Below are 22,578 nucleotides of genomic sequence, written 5' to 3'. Positions count from 1 at the left end.
CGAACAAAGTTTATTTTTTATTTAGCTAAAACCGCATCGTAATCGACACTACCATCTGACATCAGACGCCTCGCCAGAGAGAAGCAGTTCCTGCCATCGCATCAGAGAAGTTAATGTGATGTATATGTCCAATCATTTAGCATGGTTCACAAAGGATCTTATGAAAACTGAAATGGCCGTTAAGAGGAAAAAGGTTCCCCACTTCTGGTTTAGTAAGTAAAGATCCACTTTTATGATGGCTATAATGTTGCAATAATGATGATGAACGTTCCCTTTAACTTTACAAATCCCTTAAAAGATTCAACAAACATTAAAGAATTTCCGGATTAGGTTGAAGGAAATGGTTTTACCTTTCTCTGATGGAATGGTTGCTGAGATCCAGAGGACTTCTGGAGTTGGACTGAGCCTGGTTAGAATCTATCACAGAGCTCCGGGCCCGGGCTTCATGTCTGGACTGTGTCTCTGGAGATGACTGGACCCTCAGAGGACTGGACTTCACCTGGGGGGAGGACACAGGGCAACAGGGTCTAAGTAAGAGTCAAGTGAGGAATTCAATAACATCAGTGCATAAAAGCTTCACTGGAAATTACTTTTACACTAAATGTTGTGCACAGTATTAAGAACAATTAATAATATCTTTGATATAAGCAGGCAAGTTGAAATTATCCATCCATCCATTATCTATACAACTTTATCCTTTAAGGGTCGTGGGGAGGTTGGCGATCCCCTGGGTGGGAACAAAGGTCTTGGTAACAAAGCAACCTTCATTACACAATATTTACACACGTCACTGCATGCTACTGATGTGATGCTCAATCAAAAACATTAGCTCACTGTATTTGCTAGTTTAAAATGTTATGGTTAGACTTACTCCGGCTGTTCTTGGTCTATAACTACCCAGGAGAGAAGAATCTACAAAGACAAAAGATTTGTGAAAATCACAGTAGCTTTAGGACTGCATCATATATGCAGTGCTTGAAAAAATAAAAATAAAAATAAAAAATAAAATAATAAAATGTGATTTAAACTATTCCTGCAAAGAAGAGCAGAAGACAGGGCCATGTACAAAATCTGTATATACGTATATCAACCTACGACTGAAAATAAAAATGACTACAGAAACCATTTGATCAGTCACACAATACTCAAGTACATCCTAAAACTGAACAAGCTATTGAAAGACGTCATTGTGTGATATTATCGAGAGGATAATTAAGTAAAGCATGTATAGCATGGCCTTGTGTCTGTGTTAGTATTTGTAGCCTCCAGTACCTGTTTGATCAACTGAGAAGCTAGAAGAGCATTGATGCATGCTGCTGTTGTGAGGAGAGGAGGACAGCGCTCCCATCGCAGAGACACTACTGCAACCAGAGACCTGGCATGACAAACAACAGAAAAATTAATTTGCCGTTAACTAACACCGTAGCGTTGAATTGCCTCGAGAAAACAGACTGCATTTTCTTCAGCTGTATTGGATAAATTAAGTAAACAACAGCATAAATTTTACTTTGTGCAGTTGTCTCAAGCCCAAAGCATTTCACCAAGATTACACTTAGGCATAAAGGAAACAAAAATGAGATTTTCACAGAATAGGCAAACAACACAGTTCAGGTTCTTAAGGAATGTTCTTCCCTCTACAGACAAAACCACCAACCAGGAGCTGAGGCTCTGAAATGTGCACTGATAATAATGCATTCACGATGGGGCTGAGCTACTTCATTAGGTATCTATTTGTTAATTGCAGCTTGACTCTCAATTACCAGGGTTAATTGTCGACAGAAGATTCCCCCAGGAAAACCAGAGCAGGAAAAGCGTGCTCCTCTCTCTAATAAAACGCCAGTTGTATTCGAGTGAATTCCATTCATGTGTGTGTGACAAAACACAAACAGCTTAGTAGCTAATCATCCCCTTTAATAACGGCGTGCGAGTGGATTTTGATATTCATACCTCAGGATTAGATTTGATGTAAATGAAGAGGCGGGAATTCAGTGGGGAGCAGCAGGAGGGAGGAGCAGAGCACCAGAGGCTGTGTTGCTCTTGTCCATCCATTGTATATTATTCCCCAAGGCTGCGTGATCAGAAAATCACCGCTTTTATATGCAAATGTCTCATAACAGTGATACGGTCATAATTAAAGTTAACCGGCCTAAATACAGATTCTGTTCTATCAAAGAACACTAGGCCCCATTGTGAGGATCATATAGCATATTACATGCGCACATAATGAAACATTCTTTTTTTTTTACGACGTCAAAATGCATTAACAGCTCAGGTAAAAAGAGTAACACTGCTCTTTTATGTCCTCCACTTAATCTGCCCATTAGATTAACCCAAACTTTTTGGGAAGCTCCCGCTGAGGTTTGAACTGCATCAATTCAGAATCCCATTAACATTATAACCCCTCTGAACATGTGTATTGCTGGTATTATATAAAGCATCATTTACACATGTTTTCATCAGTGTCCTTAAGTTTGGAAGAATGTTTTTGACTGACTGATGATTTTGGTGAGGTCCTGAAGCAAATGAAAAGAACAGAAATTACAAAATAAGTTTCAAATCACAGACCTGTTGGTACACAATGAACTATTCTAAAATATACACAGATCAGCCACAACATTGAAACCATTTACCAGCTGATCTGTGTATTTAATGTTACTAACCAAGAAGGGCGGCTGGATCTCTGTCTCCTTCCTGAAATGGTGAGGCCCCAGCTGGAGGTGACTGAGCCTCTGCCTGGCGTCTTCTGAAAGCTGGCACATCTTGCGGTGAGTGTACGGGGACAGGGCTCGTGTCATTGAGGAAACCGTGGGCTGCTGGTAGCCAGAGACGACAGAAACTCTGGGAGAAGCATTTTTTCCTTCCTTCTTGTTTTTCTGGTGATTGCGGCCGGACGGGGATGAAGAAGGAAAGTTTGTGATGCTAGCTTCAATATTTCGCTTTTCCTTTCCGCCTTTCAAAGACACGCGATATCCATCATCTGTCCTGGGAAAATGGCTGGATGTTGAAGACTTATTCGCCTGAATTCGTCTGGATGGGGTCAACGCCGGCTTCGCGGGAGATAAACAGCAGTTCTGGAGATGCGAGAACAGAATATGAGAGGGAAATAGAGCGAGAGATATGTTGGCATGTTGTTCTGACATGTCAAGCTACTCTCTCAGGTTTTCCATTTTGAGGTGACACAACATTTGTCCTAGCAATTCGGAACTCTCTGCAGACCACAGTGTTGTTCCTTTACAGACGCATCAGGCTTTTTAGCCATTAGAGCAGCTGCTTTCACTTTCGACACACACTTGTTCTCCCTGGACAGAACCATTAAACCATTAGCTAATCATTCGGCTTAAGTGTTACAACAACAAGCTCCTGCAGTCGGCACTGCCATGGAGACAACCTCTGCAGAATTACTTCAATAACTCTAATGGCCACTAACATCATTCTCCGATGCAATATCCCTCTTCCTGCGGGTAATGCCAACCGGGGATAAATTCGTTAAGATAAAATGTTAATTGCATTTGATGGCCATCTCCAGTCTAATATTATAAAGAGGCATTACCTGGCTGTAATAAAAAGATAATCTAAATGCTAATTGGGGAACATTAAAACTATTTTTAAGAGAAACCAAATTATGAATAAATCCTAATTAAGGTTGCCATTTGAGAACGGTCTGATTTAATGGAATTAGCACAAGTATGCCCTTCGCTTCACACATCCTCCACCAAGTCAGACTTCCTCCGTTTTTTCTCGTCCCCTCTCCGCTGGTGGACAAAACACTGAGTCACTTTTCCTGAGTGGTAAAGGCTTTTCGGATGTGATTAGCTGCTCTTGGTATTAAGACACTGAACAAAGCTTTGGTTGTGGATGAATAGTAAAAAATAACTTGGGGATTATAAACTTGCAATTTAAATGAGAGTGGAGACAGAGGTACAGTAGGGTTAGAAATTTGACAAAAATGTGCATTGGTGAGAACATTGGTAAGAACTGTATATTAAAAACACAATTTCAGAGGTTTGTTTGGAGGTTGCTATCCTTCAAAATCTATTAAAACATGGTTTGTCAGCTGGGGAGCTGACAGTCAGAGAATGCCTATGCTGAAGAGCCATTAAGAGAGAGAAAATGGAGAAATTCGACTGTCTGACAGCGGTGCTCTGATCCAGACATCCCCGAGGGGCCAGGAGAACACTCTGACAATCTTCTTTGCTGTGAATGACATCCCATTTAAACAAATAGCTTAGCCTGGGAAATGCAGGGTAGTGTTTTCCAGTACAACATGCCAACTGCCGTCTGATGGATCATGTGTTACTAAGAGGATTGTTTGTGAAAGAGTTACATTCACCCTGCTTTTAAAAATAATGGTCTCTTTTCAGTCCAACACTGAAACATTACTCTGCCCAGTACTAGTATCCACTAATTTGCTGTTTTTGTTGGTACAACGGTACAAAAAATACAAACAGCTAATCATAATCTTCAAATCCAAAACACTGGGAGCAAAGAGAGAATGTTTTTTTTCTTAAAGGTCCAAACGCTTGTTCTTTTGTGTCGTTTGATTATTTAATTAATCACTAAGTGTTTCAGCTCTGTGTGGAATATGACATAAATAAAATCCTAAAGAAAATAAGGGAAAGAGACAGACAGAGAGAAAGAGTCACAATGACGTAAATATCTTATCTAAAATAAGTATAGGATGATGCTTAGATATGTGATGTAATGACGGCATGATGTAGGTCTGTCATGTCATGACCACAGGATGTCATTCTTTAGTGCGCTCGCAAAATTGCAATGTGAATTCAAAACTAACCAGATCAAATGTAACAATGTAACAAAAAATGGACCTTGGTTTGGACCTTGGTCCAGACTTTTAGGTGTGACATAAACTAAGTCTGCCATGTCTCCTCTCATCCTCACCCCAAAACACACATGAACTTAAACAGGCCACGGACATATCCTCCTCCCTTCCTCTACTGATGTGGCAACATTAGGCACTCGGCTCGTCAGACACTGGTGGCTCCGTTTGTCTGTTTATAATAAAACATATTATGTTAATCACAACGTCATATCGCTTATGACTAATGCGCAACAAGTTGTATTTAGCACAGTGACGCCGTCAGCACAGGATGCTGATGTAGGTTCCTTTTAATTTGCAAGAACCTGTCAGAATGACAAATGTCGGTTCAGCTAAGTTCACTTAAAAAATCGAAACGATTAATGCTCCTACACCGGACCGCGCCAGCAGAACCGGAAATCAACCCAACTCTAGGACAGAGTGGAGGAGATACAAGTGACCCGCTGTCTGGATAGTTAATGCAAAATTCTAACTGACTGGTTCTGTGACAAAAGAAAACCCTCTGAGCTCATCAGAGATGTGAGAGAAGTCTCGCTATCAGCAACACAGATCTGCCTGCACTTAATTACATTCACAAGGAGAGAACAGATACCCTTGAAACACTGCCCGTATGGATAGATGGATGCAGTAGCCATGGCAACAAGAGAAGGTGGGTATGTATGGTGAAAACAAACAAATGCGATGGTGAGCGATACCACTCGTTAGAGCCCCCCGGAGATAAGTCGTCACTGTAGTCAGTCTGTGGTCAATAACCTGCATAGAGATGAGAGTATGTAGCTATGATGTGTTCTAGCTCCATACATTTTGATCATCAGTCAGGAGGGAGGATTGCTTGACTTATGAGAGGCAATTTGATGAATTGTAACCGTTTACATTTCGACAAAAACTTTTGAAAAGGCCAAGAACACACAGATGTTGACAAGTAAAAAAAGCACAACAAATGTGAAAAACTGTACATACTGTGTGTGTGTGTGTGCGCGTGATAAAGGAACATACTTACGGGCGATGCAGGCCAGCCTTCTCTCCCATCACTCTCTTCTATGACCGACGTCGTTATAAACTCCACTTTGAGGGAGATTCCCTAGAGGGAGAAAGACAATAGGACCAAGGACAACACCTCGAAACGGTGAGATGAAGACAAAAGGACGGATAAAAGAGCTGTTTGCTACACCAATTTACAACCACAACACTTCAATCTACGCATGGCTTGAGAAAAACAAATTTTAGAAAAGAGAAAGGCTCCCAGTGATGTTTAAATAATATGGCATTTGGAGAGAGACATCTAAATTGCTATGTAGGCCTCAAACACAAACACATAAAAGCAGCAGTGAGAGGAACGGTGTTTAAATACATTTAAATATGCCAGTTATGGGAGGATAGAAAAAGTAACCCGCATCCACAGAGAGATGAGGGAATAAAAAAGGTTGTGAGGAAAAGAGATGATATAAGAATTGAGGTGATTGAAAAGAGAGGAGTTTCTCAGTTTAGTATTTTTCTGTCTGCATTGCAAAGACAGGTGACAGATGTACAAGAAAAATGCCATCGTGTCTGAAGGAATTACTTCACTTTGTCAAAGACAAGACAGTGCTTTTGAATATGTTATTTTGGCAGTGTAACTGCCCGTCGTGTACACATATATAAGAGCCACTGAGATTAGGAGACTCACTAAGAGAAGGCAACAACCTTCTCCGGTCTGTGAACGACATGTGTAATATTTCCACTCAAGAAGGATTACACGGTGAGCACAGTGTGGGGTTGCTGTGACATGTGAATTACAAACGCAACAACCAAATACCCTCATACCCTTAAGTAATTCAACTGTGTGCAGTTGCTCAGGTACATTAGCAGGCATTCATGACACGTGTGACACTTGCCCATTTATCATACATCTACAAGTACAATTTTGGACTTAAGTGAAAAAATAAATATATAAAAAGAAAGTAAAAATCTGTCTCAGCTCATTTTACTCCTTTGCAATTGTAAGAATACGTTATTCATTAAATCTAAAAATGCTCTCTTAAGTTGGTTAAGACTAGATCCTATTGTACATAACTGCAGTATAGAAACTTTTCAATTTATTGTGCAAAATATCATTAATCATGGTGAGTAATATGTGAGCTGAGGCAATGTAATTGAGTATAGTAATAGGCAACAGCACATATTTGCATTTGACGGATGCTGCTCCACTTTTTCCTTTTTCTCTTTTGCATTTATCATGGGCGCAAACAACAAGAATAAATGTGGAATGGATTTTGTTTGCAGTTACTTTCCATGCATCTTCATTTTGTGTAGTCGTCCATGTGGTTCTAAATTCTCCTTATTAGACGATTTCTCTGACGTACCTCATCCACCAACCGGAAAATCAGAAGAGAGCGGAATTTTGCGTTCATTTCAGCCAGTTTCCTTTAGATCGTTATATATTTTATGTGCTAATTAATTACTATTAATTACTTCAGGGGATATTAAGGATTATACACAAACTAAATTAACTCTCTTAAAATTCTAATTGTATGCCTTTTTGCAGAATTAAATACCAATTTGAAAGAAAGTTCAATATGAGGGGGAAAATCCCTATCTCTGACAGGCTATTTCTTCTTTGAACATACGTGAGATCAATTATGTGATCACCTGAGAGTTGCTCCTAAAAGTTACTTAATATTTTGCTGTACAAAGGAGCAAAAAATCTTTCTTCTCCTAAATTGACTATATATTTTTTTGATGAATACTGTCCCAAGTGTTAAAACGAGGATTAAGAAACAAAAGAAAAGAAAATGATAGAAAATAGCCTACGGGAAAGGATGAGGACCTCGTCATCGGTATTTCTCTCTCTGCAGCTCCTTCTCCTGAGCTCAGTCTGGGACCAGGGTACAAGAAATCTCGGCTGCTTTCCTCCATGGTGGCTAGAATCTCACCCTCTAAAAACCATACACAAACAGACAGTGAACAGGACCACAAACACAAACAGACCAAGTTAGAAATCCTGTTTTGCAGTGTAATGATGGTTATAGTAGAGACTTAACGTGCCCATCTGGCATCATCAGAAAGCATACCTGGAGGCACCAACTGAATCAGCTCAAAAGATGTCGTGTCAGCTAAGAGGAAGGAAAGCACAAATTGACCGTGAGCTAATGATCAGTATCACAGCTAATAGCCTATAAGCTTGCATCGCAGAGAATTCAGGACTAAGAGATGAGGAAGCAAATCCCAGTTGGACGTTTTACCTTCGAGCAGGTCAGCTACATCAGCAGGGTCAACAACGCCGGGGAAAGTCTGGTAAAACAGACAGAGTACAGACAAATCAATACTTATAACAACACGAGACAGACTGCCCAGTGTCTAGCTCCGCCACTGTCCCCAAGGAAAAACAGGCCTCTTTTATCAGGGGTTGGAGGCAGTAATGTTCATACTAGAGGGCTGCGGATTCAAATCTTCAGATTTAAAGCGAAACTCTGCTCAGTTGCTTAATTAGCTTCTCACTACTCCAAAAGAGACGAGTAATTATGCAGGAAAGCTGCCTCAGGTGAATGCATGTGCAACTAAGCAAAAACAAAAGGCACAAACGATTCAAATGTAAGAAAAGAAAATATAGGGAAGATTTTTTTTGTGTGTGTGCTTAATCCTGTATAGATAATAGTACAATGAATAGATGCTACTATCCCGGGAGGCTTCTAACATTAAAGAAAACATCTTTTCTTACACGAGGATTAATTATAATATACATTCCTTTTTGACATCTTATCAAATCTGACCACAAAAAAAGCAACAGAGAGATGAGAGTCTTATAGTTAGGGCGCAAAAAGGGAAACCTCCCTTATTTATGAAATAATATTGTTATCCTCACCCTGACAAAGACCATTTTGTGGTGAAAGAGTAAAGGGAAGACAGCGGGCAAACTAGGAGTCTTCTTGTACTGGCCCAGGATGCACACACTGAGGTAGATGTTGTTCTTTCGAGACAGAAGCAGCCCGGGACATGTGACCTGTAAACGGCAAAACATGTCAAGCATCAAATGCATAGATAGATCATTCATCATAACAAACAGAAAGACAACATGAGCAGATGCATATGATGCTTTAAAGTTTAAATAAAAAAAATTAAAAAATGATGTGAGCCAAGGTAATGCGATTCCTCTGAGGCTGTGACATATCAGTTGGACGTTTTTCATGGTTTCCATGGATTCATTTGAATAACTTTGAAATACAAAGTGGTCACCAGACCAAAGATTGGAGTGAGAAGGTGTAGGGTGTAAAAATCAGAATTTGGCCACATGAAATTATACAGTTGCATGTGTCATTGTGGAGACAAACTGTCAGTGACAGATATATTCCATATTGCAAACTTTTATATAGTTTTATTATAATTTTTTTTCTACTTTCATCATACTTTTTTACATTTCATTTTGGGGATACATGATGAATAGCACACGTTTAAAAGTTATCTTACTTTTGCTTTTAGTTAGTGGTGTCATCATCATCATCATGTCTAACGGTTTGCACAGAGGAGATAATCAACCAAAGCATCGATAACGTCGTGGATGATTTTCAATAGGCTTTATGACAGAACATCTCTGGTGAGCGCAACAACTGAGTTATTTAAAGAAACATTTAAAGACATGAATGTGGACAGCGGAGCCCGGTCTCATTAAATAACCGTTAGCTACAAGTCACACACGCTAACTAGCTTAAAGTGACCGCAGCTCCAGCACCAGGTCAGTGTCGTAAAGGAGCTTCATTGAGACCAACTTACCGCCTGGATGTCCAAGTACACGGTACATTTCAAAGACTTTCGATGCACTCCAGAGGAGCAAAGCTTCGTATTCTTCAGAGAGGCCATTCATCAGACTTGAAAAAGTTTGTTGTCATAGCTGCAAAACGGCAACACACTTCTTCTACTACTTCTTCTTCTTCTTCTTTTTTGAAACTCGCCACTGAATGAATTTGAACGAAGCGGTGCATTAGCGCCACCAGCTGGTGTGGAGGAGGCAATTTATAATATTCAAAATATATCAAATTAGTTAGTAACTTACTAAAATACGATTCCATAATTTCCTAAGTGGGTTGCAGCGTATCTACTTGTGCACTTTTATCCATCCGAGGGTTTGAATCAAATATTATAATATTTTTTATTTTATTACTAATATTTCTGACAGTGTAGCATAATGTGCTCTATATGGCATTGCTGTCATTACAACAAAATATTGCTCTCTACTGTATTGTGTCCTCTAACCACTGTACTGCTAACAACTCATATTTTATACTACTACTATACTCTTTGATGCATCCGTGTAGATCTTGACATAACAGTGGTAACTCCTGATATACGTATATCTGTATGATATGTGAAGTACAGTGTAAAATCTACTGTGGCTTCAGGATGTGCCTCCTCTCGTGGGATAGGTCCAAAACACAACAAACTGGTCTAATCATCCCTCCATTCATGGGTGTCTTGAATAATGTGAGGACAGGCTGCTCTGTGTGTTTACTGGCAAATGGCTGCCAAACAGCTAACAAGCTGTTTTGGAAAAAACAATTATCATTCCATCCAAGTTGTTGTTGTTTTTTGTGGATTGTGTCTTGGGTACATTTGCACCTGTCGATTGATTGCAAAGATTTTAATCCAATAATTACAGCATCCAAGGCAAATAATAAAATAAGTCAGTCACAGCAGGGAAGCATGCATTTATTTACATGTGTATGAAAACACAAAAAGAGCTGCTGAATGAAGGCCACGGAACGAGTCTCACCACATGGTAGCCATCTTGGTAACACCCCTAGACAGTTATTTTAGGATAACAAGACCAGGATACTGAATGAATGAGGAGCCACAACTGCAATTTCAAAGCTCAACAGCACATAAAAACAACATGCATAGAACCACAAGTCAAATCAGATTTTTTTTAAAAATGCTTTAAAAGTTTGATGAGTTTGCCCCAAAATAAGGTTTAAAATGCCCTTTTCCCTTAGGTTGTACTTCAACGTATGTGCAAGGCTCATCCCACCAGAGCACTTATAAAATTTGAGTTCATGGTTGATGTTTAAATAAATATAAGTTTTTGTTTTGATATCCTCTTCTTCCAGGAGTATTCATCAGTTTCAACTGTCATTAAACTCAACTGTGCATTTGCATCAGTGCATCAACTTGATTGGCTTGCTCCAGGTTCAGCAGATGACTGGTTGTTTCAGGGGAGTGCCACGACATGTATCATACATCCGCCATCTTTAGTATCTGTTCTATTTAGGATTCTGTAAGTGTTTGGTCTCCTCCCTCATAACGTCCGTGATATAGATGGGTAACTAGCCTGTCTCCCCTTGGCATTCAATAGTCCACAATTTTATAGTCACTAAATAACTCAGGAGGACACTTGTTCAGATTTTATTCCTCCAAGTACCAGTCACCCCACTGTTACAAATCTGTGAATAAAAGTCTTTATAGCCAGGGAGATGTGGAGCTTCTAAAGGCAATGAAGTGTGAAGGATCCTCCTGCCACGGTGCTCTGCATTTTATACATGCTCGGTCTGTGTCCGTCCGTCTGTCCGTCCGTCTAGTGCCTGACACACTGGCTCTTCTCCCTCTCCTGTCTCTCTGCGTCTTTGCCAATGCCATTGCCCTTTCCATTGCCTGTCTGGGACATCACCTCAGAACTGCAAACAGAAACATTAATGTCAGTGACTGAGATGGTAGCAAATCAAACATGCATTCAATAATATGCAAAACAGAGAAGTTACCTTTGTAATTGATTTAGATTCTAGTAGTATTTAATCATGACACAACTCTGCTTTACCTCTGTATGTGAGTTGGTCTGTTGTCCTTGATGAGGTTGTTGAGTTTGTAGTAATCCAGGAAGGTACGAGCCACATTCCTGCCCAGTTTCATGTCTGACGACTCAGAGTTAAGGCAAATTGTCTTTGGATGAGCTACAGGTAATATCGCTCCAAACACTTCCGACTTCAGTGGGTGCTGGATCATCAAGGAGGAGCCATGCCATTGTATTGTATAGTGTAATTGTTAAAACTGCCTCATAATATGTCAACACTGTGGTTTCAGTTTGCTGAGCCAAAACCTCAGTTTATACTGTAAGTAATAGGGACCCATTGTATAGTAGATACTTGGAGTTGCACTGAAGTTACTAATAACATTATTCATTGAAACATTATTTTAGGATATTAGCTGGAATGGACACATTGTCAATGTTATTAGTTGGACTAATACGGCTATGTATTAGTCCAACGGCTATGACAAGGTGTAAAGATGTTTATTTTAAAGAACGGTCTTTGAATCAGATATGCACATTTGGGAACAATAATAGTAATAATAATAAAAACAGTGCTCTGATCCCACAAGTAGGAGATGCTATAAAGTTCAGGATCCGCAGTCCCAGATAGAGCTAAAACCTACAAAGTAAACTAAAGTTTCCAACTTTACATTGCTTCAGGTGTTCAGACATTCAGTGTTTTACATTTTTCTTATGAAGCATGACACATTTAAATTTCCACTCATGTGTAACATAAGTAATATAAAACAAACCTTTACAACATCCCCTCTATCATCACCAACCAACCCACTGAGGTACAGTAAATAACGAGGGACCAGCTCCTGGAGAAATGAGCAGTGTAAATCCTCAAGGTGCATCACGCCGCGCTCTGAAATAAGTGAGACTAAATCAACTGCATTTCACTCACTTCGGCCAAATGCTTGATGCTAGTATGAATCATACATAAGTAATTACATATACGCTTAATGCCTTATTTAAATTCAGAGGTGAGCACAAACATCATCCCCCTGCTCAACTGCCCCTGACTACATTAGTGACAATATCAATAACTTCACTGCTTTTGCAAAACAGCCGAGCATCATTATGCCGGCAGGGCAAGTAACGATGACAATCATGCACACATATTGAAAAAGCAGAGAACCAGGATACCAACGATGTTCCCAATCACCAAGAGTAAGGATGTAATATCGCTAACAGAGGTAAATTTTATCGAGTCACTGAGGCGCATGGTCCGAAGAACGCTATCGTCAATATCGGCTCAGAATCCATTCATCTATCCTTTCAGACATGTGTATGTCCATCCATCCATCCATCATCCACCATCAATACGTACCATCCTTTCATCTATTCATATAGAGCCCAACACAAAACAAACTAAAACCATGAATGTTTTTCGTTATCTCGAGTCATTGATGTTTAGCTACCTCCATTCTTCACCAGACTGAAGCATGATGGAGCAACGCAGAGGCATTATCTGTCACTTTCCCATGTCATTACCTTGTTGATGCTCAGATACTGCCTGTCAACTGCTGGACCATCTATCTGTCACAACTGTGTAATTGAAGCAACTCGTACACAGACAAGGATGGAGATTCCAATTTTTTCATAATGATAAAAAATGACCTATGCCACAAAACTCAGGGTTGCTACGAAGATGAAAAGCTGTTAACTCATAACCAATCCATCCTTGGGTTGAAAAGGGGCTGCCCAAGCATGGAGTTCAGGCTCTGCGGTTTGTCATACCTCAAACAACACACACACAGGGGTATACCTAGTAAGATACGCCTGTGAATATGCAAGAAAGCCCCTCTGTAGCGAGTCTGTCACCTTAACCTTTGAGGGGATGTTTGTGTGTATGTTCATGAGTCTGCACAGGACTTCATTCCTCACCCGGCAGGCTGATGGCAACACTCTCTACACGACTCCAGAGTCTATATTTACACCCCATCTGGCTGTTTGTCTGTGAGTCTTGTTTGTGTGTGCGTGTTGGGGAATGGGCCTCACAGTCTGTGTCATGCTAGATGATGATACTGATTAGACTGAGATAAAACACAGATGGAGAAAGAGAGGTTATGTCCTTACTTTTATGCAAATCTTAGTGCATAATTGTTCTAAACAAGATAAGAGTCTGCAGCCATGCTTGTGGCACAGCTGTGCTCTCAGCTAAACGCTAACATCAACACTATCTCACAAGGATCATTTTGCTGTGTAACATGCTGATGATTAGCAGGTCTTGTTTTAAGTCTGGCACGTTACCATACTAATGTAAATAATGAATTAACAATTAATAAATACAAAGCACAGATAGATCTGATTTTGAAATCCAAATGTCGACCTGATAAAGGGGCTAGAGGTTAAGATAAAGTAATAGGAGTTCATTCACTCACACATATACTGTCATACTTCAAAAAAAACAGCCACTCTTCCTAATCTCTTCATTCTGACCTCCGGAAAGTTTTTGGTATTCCTCAATTTCTCTTTCATCAGCAGACCTCAGTGCCAGTCCTGAGTTTTTTGGCCAGACAAGCACAGCGACACAAATATCTCCCGGACCCCACCATGCGCAGATGGCCTCTCAGCTTGGCTTGTCACGACTCACTGTCTATTACAGCAGGTTTTGTGATGGACGGTCAGCGTCTGAAGGAGAACTTCATCCACGGACGTGAATCGCCGGAGACCCAGAGGATGCCCTGATGCTGGTCTGGCCCGTTGCCGGGGGAACCCATATGTGCGTGTGTGTGTGTGTGCGCGTATGTGTGAGAGAGCCAAGAAACAGTTGGCCAGCTGTAGCTTGGATTATAGAGGTGGGTGGTAGTGGAAATATTCAGAGAAACTTCAGGTGCTTCAGTCCACATCAAGGCAGCCACCTCTGACTTCATGCACTGATACTGATAATATTGTTTATACTGTATAATGAACTTCACTTGATCTCTAGGCATCATCACGATCATTGTGTTATCATTATGCAGCTTGAAGGAGCTCATAGACGGGTATGCATTTGGCATCATCAGCATCTTTCCCGTCCGTCACTGTGGTGTGTGGTGTATTCTTTAACATCTCGGTACACATAACGGTCGTGTCTAATCAATAGCAGGTCATTGTCATGGCTCAAGGACGTGCCAGCTTAGGTGCTGATGAGATAGGGCTACGTGAGACAAAGGGGACGGGAACATCATGACTTGTTTACTGCAGCTGTTTACTGTCAGCGTGGCATTTAGCAGCTTTCACCCTCCAGTCCCTCGTGCCTGGTCCTGGCAGACAGACGGACAAGGTGATGATCAGACAACAAGGTTCCCAGTGGTAAAATGGACAAGACACGTGGAGAATGCTGTCAAGATCGAACGGGAGTTAACAAGGAGACAAGCAAGGGGACGTTCAAGCCATCAATATGGGCCACTGGCAGGTCCTGTCACTGCAGTGACACATAGAGAACTAATTATCAATGCTAATTAAGAGGCTAGTCAACAACAGCAATACAGAAAGGCACATTTTTGTCCCCAATAACGATTCAACGGACTGAAAGACCTCACGTCCTGTTTCCCAAAGGAGCAAACAGAGGCTGATTTAGGAGGCACTGTCAATGCCAAGGAGACACGCTCTGAAACTTGAGCAATAAAATGAAAAAAGTGTGGGTAAGGCTTTTGTTTTCTCACAGTGAACACTAACAGGGATACAAGACACAGATTTATGCTACTCTAAAAACATAATAAGCTTTAGATTTTTATGTACCCATTATATTTCTTTACAGGAGTCCTGCTCACTGGTTGTTTCAACTTTGTGAATAAAATTTTAAGAAAAGCACTGTAGGAGAAAAAACATGCATGACAATATACACACACACATACACACGTCTCATCTGGGTACCTGTGGTTTATATCATCAGGTCTCTCGTCATGTTTCTTCTTTCTTAGTACTGTCATTAATCTTTTAGGCATTCATATTTATGTTACAATTTGATGAACCATAATAAATAAATAAAAACACACCTAAAGAAAACGGTTCAAAAGATCATCTGTGATTTGCATTGGATTCTTCAGTTTAATTTCGAAACATTTGCAAAACTCTTACTCCTTAGTTGATATTTGAATTACTTTAACTGCTGCTTCAACTTCTATCAGTATTTTTTAACTACTGTAACTATTTTTTCTGTGCAAATTTTCAGCACACATCGATTTCTTCAAAAATGTTTACCTTTTGTACAGAGCATGATTTTTCATCAACCTGACAGCATGTGCTAAAACTACCACAACAAAATCCTTGTGAGGACCCATGTGGTGACACCTGTTCACTTGAGCACAGCAACTATATTTGTACAATATCTTGTGTATAAATTGTGTGTGCACTTGTATGTGTGTCTGTTTGTGCACATGGGTTTTGACGTATATGATGTCTGGCAGTGAAGCATATTTGCCTCCAAGCTATATCATTTGCATACTTGTCACAGCCTGTCCATCGGGCTCACTGATGCATGGCTCCGGTGTTCGTGGAGTCTGACTGTTATGGCGAGGTGCATGCCAGGGTGTTGCTTTGTGAAGACAATGAAGAGAATTGTGTGTGTGTGTGTGTGTGTGTGTGCCCAAATGCACCTTTAGGACCAGTCAGTTCATACTGCGTCGATGTCTCCACCTGTCCTACAATGTGGCCCTTGATGAAACTATGAGTGGCCACTTTTGACGGGGAGCTTTACAGTCTGCATGACTTTTAAAGTTTTTGAATAATTCTTCAAAGTCTCTCAAACACACGATCACACACTCCCAGAGCTCACATTGACACACAAACTGTAACCACACACATACACACAATTAAAAGTGTCAAGCTGAGTTTTGAACAACATCCCAGATTCTCTCAACCTTCATCCATTCAACTTTCCAATTACAGGTATACTTCACAGGCTGCACTGGAAGGTCCATCACAAAACACAGTTGGACGATGAAAATGAAGTAAAAATTGGAGAAAACTCACTAGCCCCCATGTTTCATTTCAGTACTGGACTGTGGGATCTCAGTGGGACAGGGATTTACCTTACCGAACCTAACTTTTTGTGCAGTTTGTAAGTACAGAAAAGAGAAATATACACAAAGGAGTGGATGCTCTCTCTCTCTCTCACACACACACACACACACACACACACACACACACACACACACACACACACACACACACACACACACACACACACACACACACACACACACACACACACACACACACACACACACACACACACACACACAGGTGTTAAATGATTAGAGGACAAAGGGAAGACAGTCACACGATAGAGGTTGTCCCCGCTGTTTCAGAGAAGAGGATTCTCAGCTTGACTAGATGATATAATGAGTTGTGATGTTCTGGGTGACGAGATGAGAGGAAAGGACAGAATAGAGGAGAAAGGAGGACATGAGAAGGAAAGGAAAGAAGAGATCACAAAACAAATATACACACACACTGCATTGCACCTTTTCCTGAGCACGTTTAAACTGTGACAAAAGTCTCTGCTGTGAGAAAGGTTAAGGTTTCAATTTTGGTGGCTACAAGTCACAGCAGCGGAGAAGAAGAGTCAGGGAAGACTAAAGGGTAAGGGCAGCATGTTTGGAAGGTGGTGAGTAGGAGTAAGGAGCCCAGGTTATTACTTATTTGTCATGTATTAGTTTAGAGGAGTGGCTGAGTGTGAGTGCGAGTGTGTGTGTGTGTTTGTGTGTGTGTGTGTGTGTGTGTGCACGTCAGGTGAGAAAGGTTGAGAGAGGGGGCGTTAAGATGCTAAAGGTCTCTGTTGATGATTTGCACGCTCCATCGAGCAGACTGCTGGGGCGTAAAAAGCGACATGGTTGGTTCCTTCAACCTGCCTGACCCCAATCTCCACTCAACACCAGGTCCCCATGCTGCCTGCCCACCCTGTGGAGCCCCTCCCACCCACCCACCCACACCCACACACACACACCCACACACACGAAAACAAAAAGACGATCAAGCAAGTCCTCCCCACTTGAGCCGAGTTCTCTCCCAATTTGACTTTTAGAAGAAATTCCCCTCAACACGGAGGGTCCATGTGGCTTATCTTGCTCTGAGTTCTGTGCTACATACTTAAATGAAAACACCATGTGGAATTTATTAGGTTTGTTTGTTTTGAATAGCAGCCGCACACATGTCTCCTAAATGTAAGACAAACTATTTGTCTGTGGCAGGGGTGGAGCCACGTGTACATGTACATGCCTGTAACTGTAATCTAAAGACCTGAGATGTTTCTATGAGATGCATTAAAGTGATGAGATAGTGTAGAGGGACCCCACACACACACACACACACACACACACACACACACACACACACACACTCTTCAACTGTCTTAAACTCCTCCCAAATGATGTGTGTCTGTTCAAGAATCACATTTTACAAATTTCCAATCATCAATATGTAGAACTGACTATAATGTCACTCATTTTTACACGGTGGGGAATGAATCTGAAATAAGCACAAATACGACTGTGCTAGCTCTTGGCACTAGAGGGCACTGGGGCTACATCTATGTCCAGTGTCCACTGCACCTGCAGAGTATGTGTAGGGGTGCACATACTTTTCATATGTATGGTCCTTATCGCTCCCTTTAAATCTCTCTTTTCCCCTCTTCTCACTCACTCTATCGGTAAGATCAGACCGCCATCGACCAGCTCTCAGGAGCTCTTCAGCCCAGAGAAGGTCAGCTGAAGGAAAACTTCCTCCCATCTGGCTCCGTTACCTGTGACCTTGGTTCCCATGACGAATGTCTCTGTGTGTGTGTGTGTGTGTGTGTGTGTGTGTGTGTGTGTGTGTGTGTGTGTGTGTGTGTGTGTGTGTGTGTGTGTGTGTGTGTGTGTGTGTGTGTGTGCATGATTGTAGTTGACAGGAATCGCGTGTTCCATTGTTCCATTGTTTATTGCAATCAAAGCCTCGAATGCACACACACAGCTCTACATGTGCCGACACAAGCCCCTTTCTCCTCGTTCCTTTAGTGAACCGTAAGTGAAATCAATAGATGCAGCTATCACATCCCTATTCTGTCACTGCAAATCTGTCCCAACAAAAGGCAACAAAAGAGCAACATGCTTTTCTAGTGAGTACGCATGACCTGACACACAACACATGCGCGCACACACACACACACACAACCAGGAACTCAAATATTTAAATATTGATGCTAATTATTGCAAGATCAATTTCACTGAAAGAAAAGAGAGAGTGTGTGCGCGTAGGTAGTGGTTAAGGTTAGGGTTAATCATAACTACTACATATATCACATTTGTTGAAGGATACATGTGTCTTCGGTGTAGGGTACAGGCGCGTTGCTGCCAGCCGTCATGTAGCTGTAAAAGGACACCTCCAGAGTGTAGCAGTAGGACGTGTCGTCAAGGAGACCACCAAGGAAACGTCTACCGGTACCGGCCTTCACCACATCCCGGTTGAAGGACGTGTTGGACTGGAGGGATACATAACAAAAACAACTTGCATGTGAGACGTCAAAGTGAACCAGCAGAAAGAGGAATGCTTCAGTCAGAGTACTTGGGCCCAAGTGTTTGTGTCAGCAAAACATCAACTCTAATGTATTCTTGAGTTAAACACTGTAGTCTGGAGAACTGTAGATCACTAGCCCCAGCTATGACATAAAACCTTAAATACCACTGTACATCCTTGAAGACCTGAATAACACATAATTCCTCAAAAACAAACTATTAGAGTAACAGAGAAGAAAAAACAATAACCAAAAACAGATAGGTTTTTTGTTTTTGTGTCCCATTTTACTTGTGTCTGGTGGTTTTTTTCTGGGTACTCTGGCCTCCTCCCACAGTCTGGAATTCAGATCCAGCCCCCCCTGCATCCCTCAAAAGAAATTTGCTATAGATGGATGGATAACCATCACTGTATTAAAAAAAGTCCAAATAACAAGTCATCTATATACCAGCAAACATCAAATGACAGATTTGTTTTATTTAATGGTCATGTATGATAAATCATTTGCAGCTGTCACCAGAAAGTTTGAAGGAAGCTTCAATTAATATTTTTGTAATTACAATGTCCAATGACGATACTGTGTGTAATGTGACGGTGGTCACTCATGGTGAGGAACCCATAGAGAATTAAGAAAATCAACAATGATTAAGAATAATCAAGTTATAAAAAAAGTGATGTGTATAGTGTAAGGTCACCAGGTCAAATCTGATAAGTTACGGGATCATGTGGATCACGGTTGTAAGACAGCATGGTAGAGTCTGTCAGTATAAGTGTAATATTGTTTCATTGTTTTTGTGACCATTGTTAAAGGTGTATTCTGTATAGACTGAAGGGTCTTGAGTCGGTCATATGAAACCTGAATCCATCATGTAATAAGTGAATAGGCCTTTGACAAGCTAAACTAAAACAAACCTCTTAATGCAATATAAATAATGTATCCACTGACATCTGCACAGAAACCATTTGCCTCATGAATATTTGACCCAAAAATTTGATTTGACTTATGTGTGGCTGTCTGGTGTTGTTGCAGTGGCAGGCGTTTGCTTGTTGATGAATGAAGAAACAAAGTAGCTACGGCCAGTGTTGTCTGACAGGTCTCATCGGTGAAAACACATTAACGTCCACAGGCTTGTTTCTCTGTAACTAGCAGTTGTAAGCCTCTGGAGCAGCCAGGAGAAATAATGAAGGGTAGTTTATTTTAACAGACTCGCTTTGTTCAATGTCATTACGCAGCTTGGTTGTAAATGGCTATAGCGGGGGGGGGGGGGGTCAGCTATGCTGCACAAATACGATGCTGTCTTGGGGGAGAGTGTGAAAAAAAAAAGTTTCCATTCACTGTCACTCCGCTCTGCTGCAGTGAGAGTTGCTGAAATGCCGACTTAGCAGCCACCAGTGGGAGTTTGCCTTGATTGTGTTGTCCCTGCTGCTGTGGCTGCACTGGGCTTTAGGTAGTGCTGAATGGGCAGAGGGACAAAGCACAGTGAGGGAGATGACCCCTGGGCCAGCTGTCACACAAGTAATACAGAGCGAGAGAGGCAGAGAGAGACAGAGAGAGAGAGAGAGAGAGAGAGAAATTATCCTGAAACAGTGTTTTGTCCTCTGTGACACCAGATACTGTATAGACAGTGATGGTCAGTGACATTTCCACACATGTGGGCGCGTGGGTGAACATCCACCTGTCTGGCTTCTCTCCGTATCCAGCTTGGCACACTGGCCATTGAGTGTCAACGGGCAATAAAGGTTACTCTTTATGACGTGTGTAAGTGGCTCCGCTATGAAATGTCACCATCAGTGACAAAATGAAGGTCAGTGGAAGTGACACGGGCCTGAGAGGAAACGGTTTGGTGGATAATGCACCTGTGCGAAAATGTGTTATTGCAGTAGGTTATGCATGTGTGTGGCCGGGTGGAGTTGCATCGCAGTCAGTGAACGGGTGTTTTTCCTGCCACGATGTTCTCTCCTCCATTAATTTTCAGTACTTTAATTCCCTCCATGGTTTTCCTGTCCGCGCCGCCCTCAAGTTAACACAATCCTTCCTTTCGACATATGTACCCAGTTTTAGCCCACTAAGAGGTGCTTCAGCAGAACACCTGCTCATACAGAATATCCTGACCTACTTTTACCTCCCTGTGCTCCATCATGACCCATACTTGCTATTTGTGTTCTGCACATACAATAAAGTGTGAAGGCACAGTATAGGGGGCGGCTGCGGCTTAGGAGGAATAGAGTAATATCCCCTCACAAGTATGTCTCTGCTGGGTTAATCACGAATTGCTAATGACGTAATCTGTGCGTGTGTTTTTTCTTTTTTCCAAGCAGGGCTTTTCCCCAACCTACACCCAGCCTGAAATGCATGCAGTTGCACATATTTACACCGGGGAGGTGCCCAGTGCAACCATGGTGTTCACTTTTGGGCCACTAAGTGAAGCACTTGGCAATTATTGTAAGTGCCTGGCCGAACACCTCCTCACACGCAGTTGCAGAGATATGGCTATTTCATGTTCTCTTTTAGATCTAGCCTTAGAAATAAGGCTGGTGACATTCTGCTCCCAAGCACCCCCCCCCCCCCCCCCCTCCCTACCCTGTCTGGTGTGTTTGTGTGCCAATGTTTATGTGACTTACGAAAGAGAAGTCTGGTGCATTTTGGCACAGCAGTCTGGGGAAGACAGCCTGTCTCTGGACACGCTCCTCATCCTCGAACCCATTGCCGTACATGAAGCCATTCAGCATGGTGGAGTGGGCATGGACATCAATGTAGAACTCCAAACTCACCCTCTGATGGAGGGAAAGAGGGAGGACAGAGAGAGATAACAGAACACAGACAGAGAGAGGAAAGAAAATACAGAGACAGCAGGTTAGTGAGGGAAATGGCATGTTATTCTTACATTGTAAACAACAGTCAACACCACAGAATATCCAGTGGGAGAGAGGGGGCGGCCTTTCTCTGCTCCTGGGAGACTGTGGAGAGGCTTCCACCCATGGGACAACTCCAGACCCTCCACACACTGGAAACCTGTAATACGCTCATACCTGAAAGGAGCAACCACCCACAAATAACTTTAATCACACTGTCCTGTGATGGGCACATGTACAATACATTGCACACACACACACACACACACACGTGTATGTCACAAATTCGTCACATACTCTATTTATAAGGTTAATATTGACTTCATATTAAGTGTGTAATGCCTTTTCTCTCCACTACGCACAGTAAAATGCATTTGATGAGATCATTTTCACCCGTTTGACTCTGTTATCACTCAGTTTACACACGCGCGCGCATGCGTCACAAATTCATCACATACTCTATTTATAAGGTTAATATTGACTTCATATTAAGTGTGTAATGCCTTTTCTCTCCACTACACAGAGTAGAATATATTTGATAATATAGTTTTCACCCGCTTGACTTATCACTCAGTTTACACACACAGATGCACGCAGGTACGCACATACCTTTATCGTGTGACACAAAATAGAG

General features: G+C 41.6%; 2 protein-coding genes across 3 annotated transcripts in view; both read right to left on the bottom strand.

Moving 5' to 3' along the window:
* spata6 (spermatogenesis associated 6) overlaps nt 1–9,748 on the bottom strand; it is a 13,879-nt gene extending 4,131 nt beyond the window's left edge. The window contains exons 1-10 of one of the 2 annotated variants that reach the window (XM_035648769.2): nt 9,584–9,748; nt 8,679–8,816; nt 8,059–8,107; nt 7,888–7,929; nt 7,628–7,752; nt 5,838–5,918; nt 2,661–3,071; nt 1,273–1,375; nt 872–912; nt 351–499 (exon numbers count right to left, since the gene is read on the bottom strand). In XM_035648769.2, the coding sequence (XP_035504662.2) occupies nt 351–499; nt 872–912; nt 1,273–1,375; nt 2,661–3,071; nt 5,838–5,918; nt 7,628–7,752; nt 7,888–7,929; nt 8,059–8,107; nt 8,679–8,816; nt 9,584–9,670 (1,226 nt within the window). In that variant the 5' untranslated portion in view covers nt 9,671–9,748. The remainder of the gene's footprint in view (nt 1–350; nt 500–871; nt 913–1,272; nt 1,376–2,660; nt 3,072–5,837; nt 5,919–7,627; nt 7,753–7,887; nt 7,930–8,058; nt 8,108–8,678; nt 8,817–9,583) is intronic. The other variant, XR_004795823.2, reaches the window with a different exon arrangement.
* A 750-nt stretch (nt 9,749–10,498) lies between these two features.
* agbl4 (AGBL carboxypeptidase 4) overlaps nt 10,499–22,578 on the bottom strand; it is a 230,123-nt gene continuing 218,043 nt past the window's right edge. The window contains exons 10-13 of the mRNA XM_035647032.2: nt 21,714–21,866; nt 18,897–19,059; nt 11,619–11,712; nt 10,499–11,478 (exon numbers count right to left, since the gene is read on the bottom strand). Coding sequence (XP_035502925.1) covers nt 11,379–11,478; nt 11,619–11,712; nt 18,897–19,059; nt 21,714–21,866 — 510 coding nt within the window. The 3' untranslated portion in view covers nt 10,499–11,378. The remainder of the gene's footprint in view (nt 11,479–11,618; nt 11,713–18,896; nt 19,060–21,713; nt 21,867–22,578) is intronic.

The sequence above is a fragment of the Scophthalmus maximus genome, chromosome 13, assembly GCF_022379125.1.
Source record: "Scophthalmus maximus strain ysfricsl-2021 chromosome 13, ASM2237912v1, whole genome shotgun sequence".
Classification (NCBI taxonomy): Eukaryota; Metazoa; Chordata; class Actinopteri; order Pleuronectiformes; family Scophthalmidae; genus Scophthalmus; species Scophthalmus maximus.
Note: the sequence above shows the minus strand (reverse complement) of the source record. Positions and strands in the feature narration are given on the sequence as shown.